Source organism: Epinephelus lanceolatus, chromosome 22 (genome assembly GCF_041903045.1).
Source record: "Epinephelus lanceolatus isolate andai-2023 chromosome 22, ASM4190304v1, whole genome shotgun sequence".
NCBI classification, from domain to species: domain Eukaryota; kingdom Metazoa; phylum Chordata; class Actinopteri; order Perciformes; family Serranidae; genus Epinephelus; species Epinephelus lanceolatus.
The window spans coordinates 28,898,702-28,920,080 of NC_135755.1; the positions used below are offsets into that span (position 1 = coordinate 28,898,702).

Below are 21,379 nucleotides of genomic sequence, written 5' to 3' on the forward strand. Positions count from 1 at the left end.
CAGGGATTATTTTAACGCAGTTGCACTTCAAATGTTCCAAACCCATTCAGTGTTTTTCATTGAGAGTTATAACCTCAAGAATTAATGGAAGTGCATAATGGAAGTGTACTGAGATGCACTGGCAGCGTCCAATCTTGTTTAGCAAGCGTTACTAGGCACAGCAGGCCTGTCAAGCTTTGGAGTTCTCCAGAGGTGAGCATGTGGCTGTTGGAAGATCAACACTCTGCATTTCAAGTTTTACAGTCTGAAGAGTGGTGGATTTTTTTCAGCCTTTTAAAAACAAGATTAAACAGTCTGTTTATCAGTTCTAAAAAATATATATAAGGTAGAGAGAAGGAGTAATAAAAAACTGCCTCTTCACATCAAGCACTTCCTGTAAACCTCTCCTCTTGGAAGCTTTTTCAATTAACCTCTCCTTATACAACAGTTTGTATGTATGTGGTTAGGGTTAGGAAAAAAACCCCGTTGACAACAGGACTTACTAAGTCTGTAGCGGGCGCCAAAGAAGCATGACTGTCAAAAATGTTTGTGGCAGCTTTGGGCGCTCTAGTCGCTCATCATGTGAATCATTGAACATTTGATCAGGCTTTTCAATTTAAAGGAGCCGCAAAGCAGACTACTGGCTTGAAAGCAGCGTAGTTGCCGCCTGCTGTCGTCCAGTCAAAAAGCTCAAGCTCAAGACTTGCATACTACGTCGCAACATTAGCCTGCAATTCTCTCCTCTATTTCTAACATAACACACTTTAAAACTCATCAGACCAACCATCTACATCCGCGACGCCGTCCCAAGCCTCATTCTTTTTATTTTGGTCTCTGTAACCGAACAGCGACACGTTATAAAGGACTGAGTGGGCACGAACGCAAGTAATAAACTTCTCGATATCCATTGTCGGAACAAGTGTGCTGTAGGAACCAAAGTTACATGGCTTGTTCTCTGGGACCCGCTTCATCGAAGCACGTCAACATTCCGATTGGTTGCCGCCGAACCACGTCAGAGCTCATTACCATAAAGTTAAACGACTTTTAACTCCCCTCCAGACTGCTCCGGTCGCTTTGGTCACCCAAGTTGCTGGGCTCTCATTGAAAATGAATGAGTTCCGCCGCTTTGGAAGCTCTGGTCGTTGTTGGTGTGTACGTACAGTAGAGTCATGAGTCAATTCCCCAAGGTCAGTACCTTTTTTTCTAACTCAGCCAATGTTTGTTAGTTTGTTGGTGCTGCTAACTTGTGAACTTGCATGTGTGTGTGTGTTTCAGAGAGAAGGAATCAAAAATTCTACTGACACTTTTTTGTACAAATTGACTTGTAAGCTCTTTTTAGTATGCCTGTCTCTACATTATTGTGACCATACCTCTGCTTGCAAACAAGCTTCTACCTGCCCCCAGCCTTAGAGCTTTCAAACAAATCTTTATTGACAATTGTCAACAGCCAGAACAGTCCCCAGGGGCTGACCAGCCGTTTTATTGTCTATTTTACATGTATAGTGGAAAACAGACTCAGGTCTTGGCTTTATCAGACCGCAGACTGTTAAATCGTGCGCACATAAATTGTGAGCTTTGGCTTTACATTGCAGTACATTACTTGTACAGTGGGAGCTGGAATTGAACAATATTTCTAAAACAGGCTCATATTGTACAGTGTATGCCCCGCTTTACTAAAAGTGTTTATCTGTTTGTGTTGTTGTTGTTGTTGTGGATGTAATAAAATGTGTAAATCAATGCTGTATATACCTTGGCTTTTTTCATGTTTGAGTCACATGAAGTTTGACAGCTACAATCCAGATATGCTCTACACTTTTCCCTGACTAAAATCAAGAAATCATAAACGGTGCAGTCAAATTTCAAGTAGTGGGCAGAAAAGTAGCAATGGTGCACAATGCTTGCAAACAAATTTGCTTCTGTAGAATTGCTGACCACATCAAATGACGTAAGTACACTTTAATGAAGTAAAATGTTAGCCCAGAGTTAGCACAGACGATTTCAAAACTTTTACAACCACAACCAATTATAAAATTGGACTGCATCCCACGAGGAGGAATTTCACAGATAATCTGCCTTCAAATCCAAACACACTCTGCAAGATTTGAAAGTAACTCCTTTCCACATTCACAATATTCGGAGCTTTCTCTCTCCCTCGTTCTCACACAGAGACACACACTCATTCCCTCTCTCACACCTGATCCGGGTTCTCCCTAAATCTTCCCTTTGTCTGCACAGTTATGATTTGTCTTGTAAGACACGTCAGCCTCAGTAGTTCTGGTCACATTTCTAATAACCTTTCCTCCATTTCAACAGTCCATCAAACCCGCGGGCTACACCAGCTTAGCAGTCAGCAATTTAAAAATCTGCTGCTCTCTCCTCCCCTCAGCTCATGTTTCATATTGGATATTGTAGGTCTGTGCTCAAAGGAGCGATGTTACTGTCCAGAGTTTTGCTAATATCAAACAGAGATAGAGTTTTGTCTTCCCTGGGGAACTGCCGTGCCATTTTTACTGACATGTTGATTGCTTTCTGTCTTTAAGTAGATCTCCAGAATATTTTCTTTTTTGTGTATCTAAAATATCAAAAAGAAATTATGTCTACATCCTGATTTATAGGTTGATTTTGTTTTTTGCAATTTTTTTGTCATTCTGTAATTTGATTTAAGGCCAATTTAGACCAATTACAGAAGCTAAATGTGAACACAGTTATGAATGAAAGCTCTGGAGGTCCAACCAGGTTGATCAAAGTTTGGCATAGAGTAGTCATATTACCCTGCATTTTTAATCTTTGTGTTATATCTTGCTGTAATAATGCAACCTTAGGGTTGCCTAACAATCAGATGTATCTGACTCGTTCATGTCATTTTCAGTCAGCATAAAAGCTGTAGTAGCTTTGCTAGGCAGTTTGTGTTTTTCAGACCAATTCAAAAAATGTGGATTAGAGAGTTAATGGGCTTTTCCTCTCTCTATTTTTCATGAATGTCTCTGGCTAGCTATCCAGGAGAATGTCATCCTATTATTAACCCCACCAACAAAGCTCTGATTGGTGGACTGTTTTTCCATTCAGCATAATAAAGGGCTTTCCACACCGAGGATGTGACTAATAAAAACACAAAACACGAAACTGTGAATTACCTTCCACATAGAACTAACTGACCCTTGGGAGGATGCCATGGAGGAGGTGTTTGAACACAAGAGATTGTGCTACACTTACTTCATAACTGAAGTGGTGACTAGAGGCTGGAAAGCTGAGGTGCAACCGATTGAGGTAGGCTGCAGAGGCCTCATCCGTAGATCCACCACAGGGCTCCTCAAGGAAATCGGGATTCACGGGCAGGCCCAGAGGAAAGAGGTCAGGGATCTGGCCAATACAGCTGAGAGGTGCAGTCATTGGCTATGGCTGAAGAGAAAGGATCCTGTCTGGGCCCCTAGGTGACCAAAGAGGAGCCAATCTTCGGACATACACCCAGGGCTGATCAGCCTGTGGTGGGCCTCCCTCAGCGGTGTCTTGTGATAAAAGTTGAAACACCAAATGAGGTTGAGGTGCACAACTGATGATGTGTCGGAGGGTGGCTCTGCCGGTGGGTCAAGGCCAAAACACCCATGCTCTTGCACGAAGCGTGCTAAAACTCCAGGGATTGTAACACCAAGTTCTAACTGATGAAACGAATTAATCTATGAATTTTTCACATCAAAACTATTTATACCAGTGGTGATGTGAATTAGCATTAGTCGTAACAACCTGTAGATTCACCAGAAGCTACTGCGAAACCTATTTGTTATTTAGAGCTGCATCTGCAGCTCTGTCTGAGGTAAGTCGTCGTATGGCCTACTCTACTGTAAGCTATTTTATCCCTTTTCTTTCAGCAAAATGCTCTCAGTGAATTTGAGTTCCCTATGGTAACGAGTATAGCAGTGTATATGTTTAGGGCTCTTATTGTGAAAGGTAAGAACAGACGGAGTGGATCATGTATGAGCTGCCACCCTTAAGGTGGAAAGTTCGGCGTCTTGATTAGGACTACAGAGCCTCCGTGTTGTTGTTTTATGATCAGGGCACAACATGATTGGTTGATGACTTTATTTGCAGTGTGAATGCTCTGAAAAAATTACCACATAATATTAGAATTCTGTGTGAAAGTACTCATGATAAAAACAACTTTTCAAAAGACATACTGACAAAACAACTCTGCATCGAGTTCAGGATCATTCATCTTTAAAGGCAAAAAACTTTTCTACATTTTAGTCCTTGGCAGAGTTTTCAGCAACCCTGTACGCCCTGTGTACTGTGTCTTCCAGTGGCCTTTTCTAGTTGTGTATAGGACTATCCCAGATGAATGGAAAAGTACAAAGCGAGTGACCGACCCTGGCTGATTTGATTCTCTCTTCACCCTCACAACCTCCCGCAGTAAGACAAAGCCTTTGACCGAGCAGGCCAGTTTCTGTCTGCTCTACCGTGCCTCAGGATAGAGCAGAGAAACAGAGGAGAGGGAGAGGTGAAACATGAGAGGAGGCGCAAAAACAAAGATGGACCCTGTCAGATTTGGTTTGTAAGGGTTGGACCAGAGGCTGGATGAGGCCCTCTGCTCTGACCTCCATCTTCTATAAAATGACAACTACCTAGAGATGCCTGCCTTCAAATCTGACTCTCAGCTTCTCACTCTGTCCTTGTCTTTTTATTAAGGGCTCTGTTTTTGTCTCCTTCGGTTCTGGCGAGCGTGCTCACATCAAAGAAAAGTTTTGGGCGAGTGATAAAGGGTGTAAGGGAGAGAAAGACAGATATTTCAAGAGTCCCTTGGGAGCTACAGGCACCCATACTGTTTGTAACAGCAATTGTTCATTCTAAGGGAAGTGTAGTCTGCCTGAAGAAAGATGGTGATCTATTTTTCCCATATCGTCCCTTTTTTTCTTCCATTTTTGTTCTTCAGAGGGTATCAACTTGGGCCGGCAGGAGAAAGAGGCGATATAAAGAAAGAGATGGAGCAGAATAATCAAGGTTTTTTTCTGGCATCAGAGGCAATATATATCATATTTCCACTGCTGCATGCTGGCACCTCTCTCTCTCTTTCCATTATTTATCTGTTTGTTTTATCCCTTTTATTTATTTATTCATCTCTAGCCCTTTGGCGATGCCGATGTCGCAGCGCAGCCCTCGGCTGCCGTGCGCATTATTGTGTTAGTATCGAACCCTTCTTGATGAATCTCCTCAGAAAATTGAAATATTGCAGAATGGGGAGATGTGGGAGTTTGAGTTTGATGCATGGAGATAGATGAAGTATCGGATGGAATAATTTATAAGGCCCTCGGCTCGCACCCTGCAGCTCAGCCAAAGAAGCACGCAGCTGACAACGCTGAGGTTAGCGGTTCAAATCCCAGAGGATTCTCTGGCAAAACTGATGTATATCCTCCTCCAACAGGAGTAATTGAATACAACTAGCAGCTTAAAAAGGCACTTTGTAACAGCTTATCAGGGTTAAACCTCAGCCTACCACGAATACAGTTCTCCTAAGTGTGGTGGAGTCCATCTCAGTTTGTTCTAGATCCATGCTTGTCTGTTTTATTCGAGAAGTCAATCCTTAATTTAGGGATTACCAATCTCAAATGGCTGTTTACACCAGTCACCAGCAGGATGTCACTAGCTCAGATGCTTCAGAAAAGTCTAATAGTTCTGTAGGTGACATCGGCAGCTGCCCAGGGCGTCCAGCGGGGGTGGTGCTAACCCCAAAAAAGAAAATTAAAAAAAAAAAAAGGAAAAAGGTAGAGGTGAGTGTACGTGGAAGGCACTGAAATAAGAAAGGCCAAAGGCATCTGGGGCGCAGTACAACACCAAGAAGAGGACAAAATTGTCAAATTAGCACATACTATATTCTCCTATTGTTTGTTATGAGGGGGCTGACATTGGTTGAGACGTGGGTACACCCTGGACAGGTCACCAGACTATCATAGGGCTGACACATAGAGACAGACAACCATTCACACTCACATTCACACCTACGGTCAATTTAGAGTCACCATATACTGTAACCTGCATATGGTCTGACACAGGTAACACTGTAATAAATACATTTTTAATATATTTTTTTCTTGTGAAAGATGTCATCTGAAAGCTTGTCGTGGGCTGTGGGACATGCATATTGATACTGTCCATAGGTTGGTTAGTGGGTACAGGTCAACAGCACTCAGAACTTGTCACACCAATGGGTGGGCCGTGGTTTTAAGGAAACAAGAAGGAGGGAACAGACCAATACAGACATGGCCCTTCCCTTCAGAAAATGGTGCATCTCTGTTTTGCTTCCCTGTGTCAGAAAAACAATCAAGGCAAAAAAATATACCACTTGCAAGAATAATCCAATGAAGACAGGGGTGAGCTGTTTATAATTTGGTTGGGAAAATATATGAGACAACAGTACACTGCCTAGCCGGGGGGGTTTTAAATGGAGCATTGTTGAGCAGGTAGGAAAAGGTCACAGTTATGAATGCTAAGAGCTGAAGCACAAGTGGACTCTGCGCAGCCAGTAAAGACACTACACAGCTGGTGTGGAGGCAGCGCAGCTGGTGTAGAGGCTTCAGCAGGTGTTGTGGGTCCACTGACGAGATTAGCCTTCTTCACAAACCCAAAAGCTGTTAACATCAAAGCAACCGTTTCTCCATCACTTCTATGCCCTCTGCCTAAGAGCATAAAGCGCAGCTATATGAGATCCCGTATGTTGGTTAACACTTACAGCGAGTTCCCATTTGAGGGCTGCTGAGTCTAGCTACTCCGACTTATTCACCATGAAGTCTTGTTCTGCGTTAATGGCTGCTGACTGCTGAGGAAAGCATGCGGTTTGTCTGTGGGCCTGCAGCAGCAGCAGCAGCAGCAGCAGCAGCAGCAGCAGCCGCAGTAGCAGCAGCAGCAGCAGCAGCAGCAGCCGGTCTTTCCCTCCCTTCCCTTCGTCTATTGATCCACCGTGACTCTGCAGGAGCCAGATGAAAACCTCTCGCTATGATTTATGGGATGTCATCTCCAGGGGAATTGGTGGAGCCCCTCCCACCCTGCACTTGGTGAGGGAGCAGCTTGCTGGAGGGCAAAACCAGTTCCCCTGGGTCCTAACACCTGATATTCTTTCCACAGGGACAACAAGGAAACAAGCTGGGTTTATTAACCCTTTACATTATAATGATGTTCCAATGACCATCTCATGGATACTGGCAAAGGAAAGCCAGGACCATCCACCAAAGAAAACTTCAAATTCAAAATTCAAAAACATGTTGGGTAAAAGGTAGTGATTTAAATCACAAGTTTCATCACTTAACGAAATTAAATCGATCAATACGATAATTGCTGATATCAGAAAGCCTGCCATGATACAACTTAAATTCTGTTCAATTCAGGGACCTGTGATCAATATAAGATGATATCAGTAAATATCCTCATTGTTTTTTTCTTGGCTGCTTACCACTGTCTGCCTGGCCCTAGGCCGCTAGCACTGTTTAAATGTTTAGGAAGGAGATGCGCTTTGATGGATGTGCCATGGGAATCTGAAAATATGGGCCTATCTAAAAGATGATAATATGTATTGATGTTTTCACTTTGCAACCTTGATACTGGATCGTTGCTTATTTAATTGATGACTACATTAGTCCAGAATTATGTATTGTAAACCCCTCATAAGGGTCACATAGAGTATTTTGTATTATGTATTTGTACCATAATCAAGGGGGGCAAAGGGTACTGAGGAGTACGGTTCAAGACCCAGGAGCAGCCCATGCAAAGGTCTATAGCTGACCCCTAAATGGGATCAGGTAGGACTCATCAGTGACAATACATTTATATGTGTTTCCATGATGAATAAATTTACTGTTATCTTCAAAACATGTTTCCACCCGTCATCTGATATCCCACCCCCCTATGTTACTGTGAAAATGGTGTAGTCCAGTTTGGACCACACCAGGTATGAAAAGGCAATAGTAAAGCACGAGGCAGACAAGCAAATAAATCCCCATTGTGTGTTCAGTTTCAAAGCTAGAGATATTGGTATCATGAACCATGTCATACTGTCTTGTCGGGAAGGTGCAAAGTTAGGCTAAATTTTGGCTAGGCAAAATGTGGCCACTTTTTAAAATGGTGTATTTGAATATTTCTGCATACTGGCATCTCTAAAAATTCTGAAATTAACGTATAGTAAACACTGAAATTAATTATGGTGATGGATGAAGAGTACTTTTTTTTTTTTTTTTTTACTCATGATTTGATCTTATAAATCAATGCTTGGCAGTAACCTTTTAATCAATGTTTGATTCTGTTTTCCTTTAATCAGTTATTGGAGGGCATTTATTTTTCTTTCCTTGTTTTATTTTAAGGTGAAAGTGGGGATATATGTCACAGTCATGTTTGAAATTATTATTTGATATTATTATTTTCCCTGTGTTTTGGAATTTTTTGATTTGACCTTTTGTTTTTTTGTAATCATATTGTGTCTATGAGCTTATTTGAAATTACCCATGTTGGTATTAGAGCTAAGGGTGGTGGTGGTGATGATGGTGCTGGAGTGGGTGCGGATGAAATTTTGTCTTTTTGTCCATAACTCCTAATGGCAGGTGTGACCATAATTTGTATTTTTTATTAGAATGTATAATAATGATTTATTAAGTGTGTTGAGAACAATGTTAAGATTCAAGATTGATGAGTTAAGAACCGAGAAATATTGTTCCAGGCTCTAAAATTTTCATGTACTGGAAGTAATAAAATCTAAAAGCACTGAAATCCTCATTTGCATATTAGATTAAGTTTCTGTTAATCAGATAGTAACGTGTCATTTTGTATTATTACTGTAAGAGATTAGTCATGTTCTCTTTTTCCCCCCAAAAGTATGACACATTCAGAAACATATTTATTCATGAGTGCCATGGAATTAATGAAAAAATGACAACACATGGCTAGCTTAGCAACTTACTAAGTACTTAAGTATTAATTAAGGAGCCATGAGTAACCACCAAATGTTAGCGTATTTGTTTATCTATGAACAAACACACACATTCATGTCAAGAGTGTCCCACTTTCCTCCATTTGCACTGATGGCAGCATTAAGAAGTAATTCTGCAGGCTTAATCCACTTAAAATTAGAGGAGGTTTTTAAGGATTCTGTCTTAAGGGTGCCCTATAAAAAGGATACAAGTAAAAGGCCTCAGGAGACTCTGAGATGCTGCATTCATTATTTAAAACTAAGAAGAACAGAAGTGGGATCAACGGCAAGAAAAGATGGGAGAGCATGAGTGTGTATGTGTGTGTGAGTGTATTCAACTATGTGTGGTGGTGTTTGTGTCCCGGTGGATGGCGAGTTGTGGATGATTTTTGATCTGCTGCCCAAAAGCTTTCTCCTCTTCTCTCTCCTCTCTTCTGCTTTTCCTGCTTCCTCTTTGCCTCCCCTCCCTCCCCAGCAGCACGTGTAAAAAATGACTTAAAATCAATGCGGGAGGAGAAGCAGAGGAAACGAGGAGCAAAGAGAAAGACAACCCTGGAGCTGTCGGAGGAATGCTGAGGCAAGCAATGTCATGCCTCACTTGACCACCATAAATCTACCAGCAATGTTGATGAGGGATGAAAAGAGTGCATATATTGCAACTACATGTTTTAGGGATGTCAACAGTTAATGGTTACCACGGAGAATATTTCTGACCAGTCTTGGTTTAGTACCAGATCTATAGAGTGGTGCAGGAATAAGTCCCTACAACCCAGAAATGAGTTGGCATTTTAGCACTCCCGGTCCCCTAGTCTCGAAGTCTATGTTTTGTTTTGTTTTTTATTTCTTTTTAGTTCGATGCCTGAAATAAGGTCTGTGCTTAACCAAGCTTAAGAGACTTTTACTTTTTGTTCCACGACATAAAATAAGTCTGTAAATACCCCACTTATGAACTCCGAAACTTTAATGTGTCTTGATAAAAGCTGTTGCTAACAAGTGACATGAGACGACAGGACATCATCACAACGAACACAGCTTTACAGCTTCATTGTGGTGGCGACGTTAGTCATGCGACCGTGTAGTTTGTTTATAGCCTAACGTTAGCTTTTTACTTCCGGTGATTGCATTTAGGTTTCAAAAATCATAAAAGTTGTGTTAATTTGTGATGATTATCTTGCCTAAGAAAACATGTAAGTATCATTCATTTAAAGCTAATTTGTACAATCCAAAATCTAATGAGAAAATCCCATTGACAAGGGAGCCAGGACGAGATTAACAAAAAAAACCCGTCACACCTGCAGCACTCTTTGCTGTACCACAACACAGCTAATAAGGTATTTATGCTATACTAACTAGCTAGCTGCCGCCGCTCTGTATTGCACACCACCTAGGTCTGGTTGGAGCTAGCTAGCATCACCACTTATTCATTACCACTGTAAGCTCTGTTAGCTTAGTTAGCACTGTTAATGTAGGCACGACTAGTGGTGCTAACATAGCTAACAATGCAGAAGGGGTTTCGCGACTCAAAATTAGGTCACTTACTCACTTGGGGGAGACTGACAGGTTGCCACCATGTTTCCACAGCAAAGCCGTTGCAGCCGATGGTGGCAAAACAGGCTCTTGCCTATCGGGTGTGCTGTGCAGAGCAGCTAGCTAACCAGTGGAGACCGGAGGTTGGGCAGTGGGCACTATGTTTGTGTAAGTTAACAAAACTAGCATGCTGTCTGTCAAAAAAGAGAAATCAATAGAAAATAAAATAAACAGCAAGGCATTTACATCACGAAACATTAAAACTTCTACCTCTAAATGGATAGCACCACAGCTAATTTGTTGCTAAAGCTAACTGAGTCAATGGAGCGCCATACTAAAAGGAAAGTCTTTCTTGTTTTTCATGCCATTTTGCATTTTTTTTCTCAAAAATACCCCAGTTAGTTAACTGTAAATGAGTGTCAGGCAAACATTTACCAAAAGTAACATCCCTAATAAAGACATATTTATACTGATTGTATTTAGGCTATTTGTAATGTGGATATTATATTTTTTCGTACCTCATCGATATAGTGAAGTAGTATGCTGACAATATTCGGTGTAATGTTGATTTTACATGAATGGAGGTCACTATTTTACACCTGTGTGACATTTCCAGATAGTGCACTGTACACCAATGGAACAGTGTGTAAGCCAGCAGCTGGGAGTGTGTGTATATCTCTCTGTATTATGGCACTTTCCACCAAGTCGTACATCTCACAAAACAGCAGAAAAAAAAACAAGCTGTGCGGCAGTGTGAAATGACTCAAGACCTGATGTATAGTGTTCTATATGTGCCCCGAGGAGCTATAAGTGGCAATGACAGGGTGTCGAGGGCTGAGGCTGTAGTGTTGGGAGTGGAGAGGCGGAAGGAAGGAAGGCAAAAAGGGTGTTGAGCTGTGAGGGGCTAAAAAAAAAAAAAAAAAAAAAAAAGTCCAGTCAAGTGATGGAAGTGCTGACAGGGAAACCAGAATGTGTTAGAGGGAAGAAAGTGTAAATCAGTGCTTCATCACTATGCTGACATACACACTGATGTGCACATATAGACAGCAAGAGAGACAGAGATGAATACAAACATAAAGGCACACACGCGCTGACACTGATACTGTCAAAGCAGATGATGTGGGCTGCTTTTCTAGTTGAATTTTTATGTTTAAACTTGAGTGCATGTGCTTTAAAAAACTATGCTTTATCCACAAGACATAGATTTATTTAGTCGGATTCCTCTTAAAAGTTGCTCTCTGAAGACCTCCAGTTTGAGGTCAAACCAAGAAACATTTTCTGCATGGGAAACCCGCCAACATGATTCCTCCAGCCTTCTCTCTGTGAAAGGTGCTGGCTTTGTGCAGCTTATAACAGAGATATATAAATGAAAAGACAAATGTGAAACACGTCTTACAATACCCTAGGCAAGGAGAGAGAGGGGTGATGGAAGTCTCTACTCTTCATATCACACCTGCCGACAAAATGGAAATATTTCTCTTTTATTGCTCGTGCACCTAATAGTGCCCGGGCAGACAAAAACGTCCGCAGAAAGATCTGAGTTGAGAGAAGAGGGTTCTTGACAGTAAAAAAAAGTAAGAAAAGTCAAATGTCACCTAATCCCTTTCTCATAAAGTGCCTGGAAACTGCTTCAGTCCTGGCCTTTGTTCTCTTGCTTTATAACACCTTGAATGGGATGTACTGTGAAACCAGGGATGGGTAATTGAAAAACTCTTTGACCCTCCATGGAATATTTTGCATATTGTTTCTTTTTTATATAAGCCCCCCTACACAAACACACCCCACCATATCCATATGCAATATTTATGGTGTTTTAAAGTAGTGCATAAACCTGCAAAAGAATTCACAACATTTTCCAGACATATATTCCACATTAAGTGAACTTCCCTAGGCTCCTCTTTCTTATGAGTGGGCCTAATTGCCTGTTCGCTAAACCCCTCCCTTGAAAAGCAATTTTCCAATGATAGCATAGCAAACATAACTAAGCACAGCAGGTCTGTAAAGCTTTGGATTTCTCCGCATGTTGAAGCTGTGTATATGGGGTTGTAGTAGAGCCATACTTTGCATATAAAGACTGTGGATGGGATTTTTGCATGGACCATTGACTGGTGAGGACAATGAGTTTGTGCCTGGGATAGGTAGCTTTTGCCTTTTGCACGCACTGTTAGGTATGTTATCATCCAACGTATCCAACCTACTATAAAGCACATGCAAAAAAAAAAAAAAAAAAAAATCACGGTTGGCTGTGAGTTAGGTAAGGTGTAAGAATGTAATGTTACGGACGTTAGATTGAAAAAAACAATCATGGTTGGACGTCATCATGCTACATACTTAATGTAATGTTACGTACAATCATGATAGGGGGTTGTCGCGCAAAATACTTAACAAAAAGTGACATATAAGTTTAGGGAAGTTAAGATATGTATAGTCTCTATATACAGACTCTACATTCAGTGCCTTGCCTCCGGAAGAAGAGCGGAAGAGCCCTGGTTTCCGGTTGTATGGTGTTTGTAGTCCGCGTGATATTGATCAATCACGTTTGAGCCGGCTGCAGTTGTTGCCAGATTACACGCTCCGTGCGGTGAACTAACGAGGCGGAACATAATTGGAATCACTGCAAACTCTGAATCCATCGCAGTGGTTCAGCATATTTACTTATATATAAACGGAAGTCGGAAACAGAAATTCGCCTCCTCAAACCGGAATGCCAAAACATCGGGGGTCTGCCCCCAGAGGCTGTATCGCCGTCTGCCGGAAGTCAGACGCCGAATATAGCCGATGGGTTCCGAGAATGAGATATGTATGTCAGGTTTGGACAAGTAAAGTTAAGAAGGTTAGGTTTACAAAAGCAAAGTCACGTAGGTTAGGTTTAGGAGAAGAAAATGGTACAGACGTACCTTAAAATAACTTCAATTGATTTCAAACAAGACACAAACACCAGTCTCCTGGGGTAAAGTCCTATGTTTGTTTAACCCATCCACCACACCAACCAACCTCCTTGTGCAGATTTTTGCTCTTTATACTTCCTTTTTTGCTCCCATTAGCGCATTGGTCATGTGAATTTAGCCTTCCCAATTACTACGATTATATAGGAATTACTGGCTCATGATTATGTAGGTTATATACGAATTCTGGTGCATTGCTTTTCTTGGGTATAAAGATGAAAAGTGCATGAGAACCCATCAGGTAAATATTTAAGACCCCCCTTACAGGGTTCTCTTTTTAAATGAGTCAGCTGGAAACGTGAAAAAGTCAGCCAATTGTTTCCAACCAACTCATACTGATGACGTAAAGTCTACCAACGCCATTTCAGCTGAAAAAAAAGATGGTTGCTCGCTAGAAATAAGAGCTCTTTTGAACTTTTTCTCATTGTTGCAAAAATTCCAGTGGTGAATCTACCCCTGTCATTATCATACACTGCATACATAAAGCTTGACAGGCATAATAAGAGTACCTAAAGGGACGGGGCTTAGCGCACAGTCAATTATCTCTTCATTGTTGCCACTGCTACCCACAAAATTCCTCATCTCCCATTCTCCCACACCCCTTTATTTAATACTGTCCACTCACCATCCTCTGTGGGCACGTAGATATTGAGGTAGAGGCAGTCCTCGCTCTGGTTCTGGATGTAACCTGCCGCCACGTCCAGGTTGTCTGTGAACCATACGGGCAGCATAATCTCCGGGAGCACGCCGTGGACGTTTTGAGGGCACACAGGGGCAAACTGGGTGGCGTTGCGGATCTCCTGCCAAGATCCCGGAGCTTCAGGTGGCTGAAAGCGGCGGTCGCCGATGGGCGCCGTGGCATAGGGGACGCCCAGATACTGCTCTACAGGGCCCAGGATCTCATTGTTCAAGTCCTTCTTGATGCCTCTGATCTTGCCGTAGTTGGTGGTGACTATGGGGTGTTTGGAAGGGTCTATCTTCTGGCTCGAGGCCAGGCTGAAGAGCAGGATGAGGCCAAGCACACCCATTAGGCACCAGTCTGTCATGAGACTAAGGGGGCGTGTCCTGGATGACAAACCCCGCCGACTTTGTTTACTTAGAGAGAGTGAAAGGGGGTACATGACTGGATTCATACTGTTCAGCCACCTGCTTCTAGTCTGTTTTGGCGTACTTCAGTCTTTTTATGCGAGAATGTGGATTATAACCAACAGTCTGGAAGGTGGCGCTTAAGAGGAGGATTAAAAACAAAAGCAGGCAGAGCTTTTTCGGAGGTTTGATCAAAACAAGGAGCGCCAAGTGAAGGTGAGAAGGTGGGCAAAGCAGTTGCTGGGGGGAAAGAAGGGTCCTTGGGGTGCTGGAGAAGAAGGTCGGACCTCAGTGTGGATGCCAGGTCAGTGTTGATTCTGCGCAGCAAGGATCCGAAACGCTTCCCCAGCCATGGTTCTGTTGCGTTCCATCCCTACTGGTCTTCTATTATCCAGATCATTTGATTGATGTTTTTTTTAACAGAATTCTGCAGATAGAGACAGAGAAGAGGAGAAGGAGGGAGGGTGCAAAGATGGGCGAGGGAGAGAGAAAGATAAGAGAGATTATAGTTTATCTGAAGCAGAAATATATTCCATTAAATGTTGTCAGCGCAACATTTCCCCTTCAACTGTTGCCAACATATTTCCTAAAATGAAAGCAGTGGAAATGAAACGACCCTCAACAGGCAGTATTGTTGAGATCAAGTCAAAAAAGACTCATTTTGGGAACATTTCATGTGGTGATCAACGTGTTTCGCTCCACATCATTACATCACAGGCTAAAAATCGCAATTCTCTGGCATGTAGAGACACTCACAAAAATGTGTTCGCTTTCTACCTCCTTGAAAAAGTAAAACTTTTAGAAGCCTTATGTATACTCCATGTTGAATGCACATTTCTACACGACCATCTCTGTCTATTATGCATGAAACCCTAAATTAGACATGTTCACACTGTCCTGATCTGACCTGTATGAGGACACCAAATCCCTCCTGGTGAACTGAATTTAACCTGCCAGCTTACTCCTAACACATCTCTGCAGAGAGCTAATACAGTGCAGTCGATGTAGTCACGCCACTACATGGAGTCTTCCTCTAACAACCCTGCTACTGATGCCTCAATATTTATGGTTATTAATTTCTTAGCGGCTTCAGTGCTGGTTCTGGAGATAAGAGTACAGTAGACGGCACACACGAGGAGTAGAGGCCAGAGATTAGGGTGAGCCTTTCACTGCCCAGTAAGGTCAAAGGTCAATAATGTGCGCCTGTAAGCAGCTTACAGCGGCCCGGGACACTTTCAGACCTACATGCAGAGCACAGAGGCACACACATGCGCACAGTAAGCCTTAATTGACCCACACATGAATGAGTGCCCACACACTGTACGCTCATTCATGTAATCTACTGCGGAAATGTGCAAATCCTCATGTAACAGTCAGAAAATGCACGAGGCATGGAGGAGATTATACTGTCATAACATTGTTGGGTGGTGTTATGTAATGGTAGGGGGGCAAGCACCCCAGCAGTAATGAAGACAGTGCAGGAAAAACAGAGAAATCTCTTTTAAGTTCACACACTCTATTTCCGTCTTATCTGATTTTTAAAATTCACCATTACCTCTTTCTCTCTTTCACGCTTGCTGTTGTTTTATCACCGTGCCATAATTGTCCCATTTAAAGTCATCATTAACCGTATTATTGCATCGCCTGCACCCACTGAAGCGCCTCTGTGTTTTTGTTGTCTGCCCCCCCCCTCTACTGCTACCAATAAAGCCATTTGAATTTGAAAGTATGGGAGTTAAGTGTCCTGAGGCAAGACGGCAGATAATTAGAGTATATAGGCTGATGAGCAGGCGAGCACTCTCACTCACACTGATGTAAGACATACAAATAAGGAGGCTCATTCATGTAATAATAAAGTTTCTTATGTACAACAAGCTCTTTGAGGGGTGGATCTACTCCGGCTTGTCGGAGGAAAAAGTGTGGTGAAAAACAGAGAGTGCTAATTGCGAGCGAGCCCTCCGCATCTGTAATCGCTCATTGTCTTCTTTTGGTATGGTGCGTGCAGCCTAAATATATTGGTGCCTGCCTTTGTTCCTCTCAGCATGGACTTTGTTGTTCTACCCACGCGCCCATGTGTGTGTGTCTGGGAGTGTGCCCTCGCACAGAGGAGCGGGCAGCGCGATGTGTGCTCTAATTAAACCATGGAGAGACCAGCCTGCTTTGCACTGCGCACAGGGACAACCCCCTCCACCCACTCACACACACACACACCAACATTTACCATTAAATTTTCATCCTCCAAAACACATAAAAGAGACTGGGAGATAGAAAGGCAGAGATGAAGGGAGAGTAAGGGAAAAAGGAGCAGGGACAGGGAGAGACAAATGAGAGATGAGGATGTAGATGGAAGGGAGACAGGTCCTGGTGTTAATGAAAAACTTCGCTCTGGTCAGCAGAGACCCTTCAGAGTGCTTGAATAAAAGCCACATGAGGCGTTGCTTCACTGACCCTGGAGTTTCTCAGAGAAGTGGACATCTAAAAAGCCCACATCCAAAGGAATCCTCCAACTGGTCATCTTGCCCTTCACTTGCACCTCAAGCAACTGAGGGCAGCAGAGGCCCACACAAGCCAGAAACCTTGGTGAAAATCCAAGCCCCTGGCAGGCACAAGTGTGCCTGGAGGGACCTCCAGAATTTCGGGGTGCATCTGAGTGTTTAATTGCTAATTGGCTCAATTAGAGGGCCTAATTGGTCCAGCTTTGCTGTGAGCAGTGGGAGAGCTTAAGCGATTGGCAAAGCAGAGATGAAGAGATGAAGGGGGGGGACTGGTGGGAGCATGGACACCGAGCCATATAGGAGACATCCACTGGGAGTGTGTGTGGTATTTGGAATGCAGGTAGCACACACTATCACACTTACAGACACAGATCTAAAGGAACAGGTTCTCCTGAAACACTGTATCTCTGTGCATCCATGCAGCACTATCACACACACACACACACACACACACACACACACACACACAAACTCATGCACACTCATCCATGATTCATGTCATCTGAAGAATATTTTTCCCCAACCCCCAAGAGAGAGAGAAGGAGGGCGACCGCACAGGTCGTTCAGTGGCAGACCATCAGTATAAACCTCATCTTTCTCTGCACACACCCTCTCTCACTTGGTATTTCTCATCGAAATGTGTCCCCCTGAAAAACCTCTGGAGGACAATGCAATACAAAGGATTCTATTTTCAATTCTTGACCGGCCTGTTTACTGCAGGCTGTATTGCTACAGGCCCGTGTGGCTGCGTATCACTGAAGACGGAGAGGAAAAGATGCAAAACAATGGTAAAAATGTTTTCCTTGACTTAACAGTATTCAAATTGGGTACAAAGCGGGCCTTAAGCAGACATTTCATCCACAGCAACGTACAATCTGAAAGCAGTAAGGTGTTTGGCATCATGCCTCAGGACACCGTTTATGGTCACAGGACTCAAACCTGCAACCTCTGGCTGGTCCAGTCTGTCAACACAGTTTTGTTGCTTAATTTGTTGACCTGAAATGTTTCCCGTCTGTTAACAAACTCGGATAGATGGTGTGGTAATTTCCTTATTATTAGGCTCACAGTTAGGCTATAACAATGTCACCATTGCTCAGTATAGTCGATATCCTCTCTGCTGCAAAAAAAATTAGATCTGTGAAAAAGGGGAGAGTCGACAGTGAATGCTGAGCATAAAACACAGAATGGACAGCTAAATACTTCTCAGTAAGGTGGAGAAGAAAGTAGGATGACTGATCTGTCAGGAGTCTGTTGAAGAGTACAACATCAGACAATGTTTCTCCAGCATCTACACTAAAAGGAAAATAAGGCAGCTTAATGTCTTGAGAGTTTGCAAGCTCAGCAAGACAATGCATGTTTACAACACAGCGTACAATTCAGGTGCTGGTAAACAAGTCATGTTAGATTTTTGCTCATAATTGGAAAATCACAGAAAAGCGTTCATCAGAGGAAAGTTTTGAAATTACTGTGAGCTGGGGAAATAGTTTGGGAGCCTAATTTGACTGTATAGGCACTTAGTGTGGAGATGTGATATTGAGCTACAAAATGAATACAGTATTCAATATACTGACATCTTAGAATAGTTGACATTTTGGGAAACTGTTACTCACTTTTTTGCAAAGACTTAGATGAGAAGATTGATATTGTTGTCATAACTGCAGCTTAATATGTGCAGTCCAATACATAAAAAACATATAGAGGTGTAAAGATACATCCATTTCGATCGATATATCAATCAATTAATGATCAACGATTCAATATCATTGATACGAAGTGAAAACATTAATACAGATAGTTATATTTAAGATACACCTTTATTTTAAAATTCCCATTGCATGTCTGTCTTACCTTTCCATCCAAGCACACCTCCTTCCTAAACTTTCAAACAGTGCTAGCAGCCTAGCCTCTTATATCGATTGCAGGCCCCTGAACTGAACTGAATCTAAATAGAATCGTATCATGGCAAACTTTGTGGATTAGCATATATCGTATCAATATGTTATCTTGATGAAACTTGTGGTTTGCTCCCCTAGCATATAACCACCTGAAATACCTCAACTTAAGCAGCGCTGGTAAGGTGGATTTCGTTACCTTTGGACAAACCCAGGATAGTTAACAGGGCTTGACGCTAACTTTTTTCCCAAGCTCCTAAGTTGAAAAAGTAAGGAGCGCACAAAGAACTTTAGGGGCACAATGTAAATTGATCAAATAATGTGTTTTCCATAATAAACGTGATGCAAATAGACATTTACAAGCAATATTATTTAATGAATTTGTATACAAAATGTACAAAAAGGTAAAATCAAGTTTTGAAAAAATATTGCAATTTAATTTTGTCTTTAATGTGATCTTATATATATTATCTTTGCAATATGATTATCTTATAGCCTATAATGTTCAGTGTTTCCTCATCCCTCAGTTGGGATCCATGGTACAATACCAGTGAAAGTATCATGGTTCTGAGGCAGATGTGCCTTTTGTCATTTATAAAAAGATAAATCACTTTTCTATAATACATCAATGATATTTCAATGGAATTAATTACTTATTGACTTATTCATACTTCAAAAACAGCATGAATAAGTGATTAACATAGGGTGGATCAAAATAAAATAAATAAATGAAATAAAAACCAGCCACCCTCCTCCCCTGACAAGTCCCTTCATAAGTAAAGAACAGTCCCTAAAGTTTCTCCTCTGATACGACACATACTGTGTGCCGCCATGGCTCAGCTGTTCAGGTACTTTTGGGCAGTCATGACAACAAGTTATTCACCTGGAGCCGGACTTCTTCGCCGGTAAGCCGTTATAATGCGCCGCCGTATTTGACAGGAATACGTATTCCTGTCCGTGTCTGTGACCCCCCTTCAACCCACAACCGGCGGGATTCACCGTTACTGTTTATCACCACACTGCCGACATTTTACTCTGTTCGTCACCGCACGCTGTTTGATTGCGTTATCAAAACACGCCGCTATTATTCGGCCTTGCTTTTCACTTATTCCACCGAATACTGAATGTGTGTGTTTTTTTTGCATATATTCGGTGCATCCCTAAATAGGAGCTTTCCCCCACTCTCCTCACCGCTGCTCTCCTCACTATACTGGCTGCTGCGCTGTGCAAATGCACAGATGTCTCAGAGTGGTGGTGCATTTGCAAAAATGTTTTGAAGGAGCAGCAGCGACACGCCGCTGCTAAATGAATGTACTATCCTAAAACATTCTCCAGGTCCTCTGAAACTCTGTGGGACTTATTTCCACCCTGCCCAGCGGTACCGTGGCGAACGGTCCCTAACTGCGGGGACTCGTCCACACTTTGACTTATTTCCATGCTGCCGACAGTGGGACTATAGGCCTATTCACTGTGCCAACAGTGGCTTGGAAAACCGCCCATAACGCCAGGGCCTGCCCTGCCCGCGAAGCGCAGCGCACCGAAATTCTCCCGCAAGCCAGAGCACTTATGTTCACATCAGATGCGCATTTCTCCACGCTGGTCAACAAGCGGTTCTGCTTCCAGCTGTTGTCTCAGTCACATTTGGGGCTGTTTTTCCATCATGGGTAACTACCCAGCTTGACACATTAGCTCGCGGCTCACGCAGAAAATAAACCAGCAATATATTTTTTTTGGTCACTAGATGGCAGTGAAAACAACCTACAAACACAACACTGACATATCACAAATTACTACTGCAACACTGTCACCAATTACAAATCCAAATATACATATGAGAGTGCTATCAATTCTTTCATTTGACTGTCGTTCAAGTAAATATTCCATTAAATGTCCAACTATTTCTTTAAAGGGGCTCTATGCAAAATTCAAAGGGTAAGAGTTATGTGGACACAGTTCTCAGTGTGGAGTTAGCTGAGCCAGCAGCTAGCAGCTAACACCATAAAGAGTGTTAAACAATGGCAACTGTGCTGACAGAGCTGACAGTGTTAACCAGGGGGAACTGAAGAGTGGGCACTACACTTCCTCAACAAGGTTGTCCCTATAGTATTGGTAACTGCCATATGTGCAGTGCAAAGCAGCAGCAATGAGCTAACCAGTGGGATACAAACATGCTCTAAAAACAAACCACAGAGTAGCTCAGATCACAATATACACAGAGGTCATGTAGCTTCATTCTCTGCTCAGGACGTCAATACTCCACAATATCTATATAACAAATAGTTTGCTGCTATACTAATGTTGCATACAAAACCTTTAGGCAAAGGAACATGAAATACACCGCTTAACACAATACTCAATTAACTATACTTTTTATAGGTGAAGTCTTTGCTATGAGGTGATTATGCAGGGTTAGATTTACTTGACATAGTTGGGGTGGGGTAGTGTTACAACAAAGGGTCACTAAACCTATTAGAGGGATATCACCTCTTGAAGAAATTACGAGACCCTGTAAAA

The 21,379-nt window shown here is 42.4% G+C and overlaps 1 protein-coding gene across 2 annotated transcripts in view; it reads right to left on the bottom strand.

The window, feature by feature from the left end:
- Nucleotides 1-21,379, bottom strand: part of nlgn2a (neuroligin 2a) — a 239,201-nt gene that overhangs the window by 133,012 nt on the left and 84,810 nt on the right. For both annotated transcript variants that reach the window (XM_033610424.2, XM_033610423.2), the window contains exon 2: nt 14,018-14,905. In XM_033610424.2, coding sequence (XP_033466315.1) covers nt 14,018-14,525 — 508 coding nt within the window. In that variant the 5' untranslated portion in view covers nt 14,526-14,905. The remainder of the gene's footprint in view (nt 1-14,017; nt 14,906-21,379) is intronic.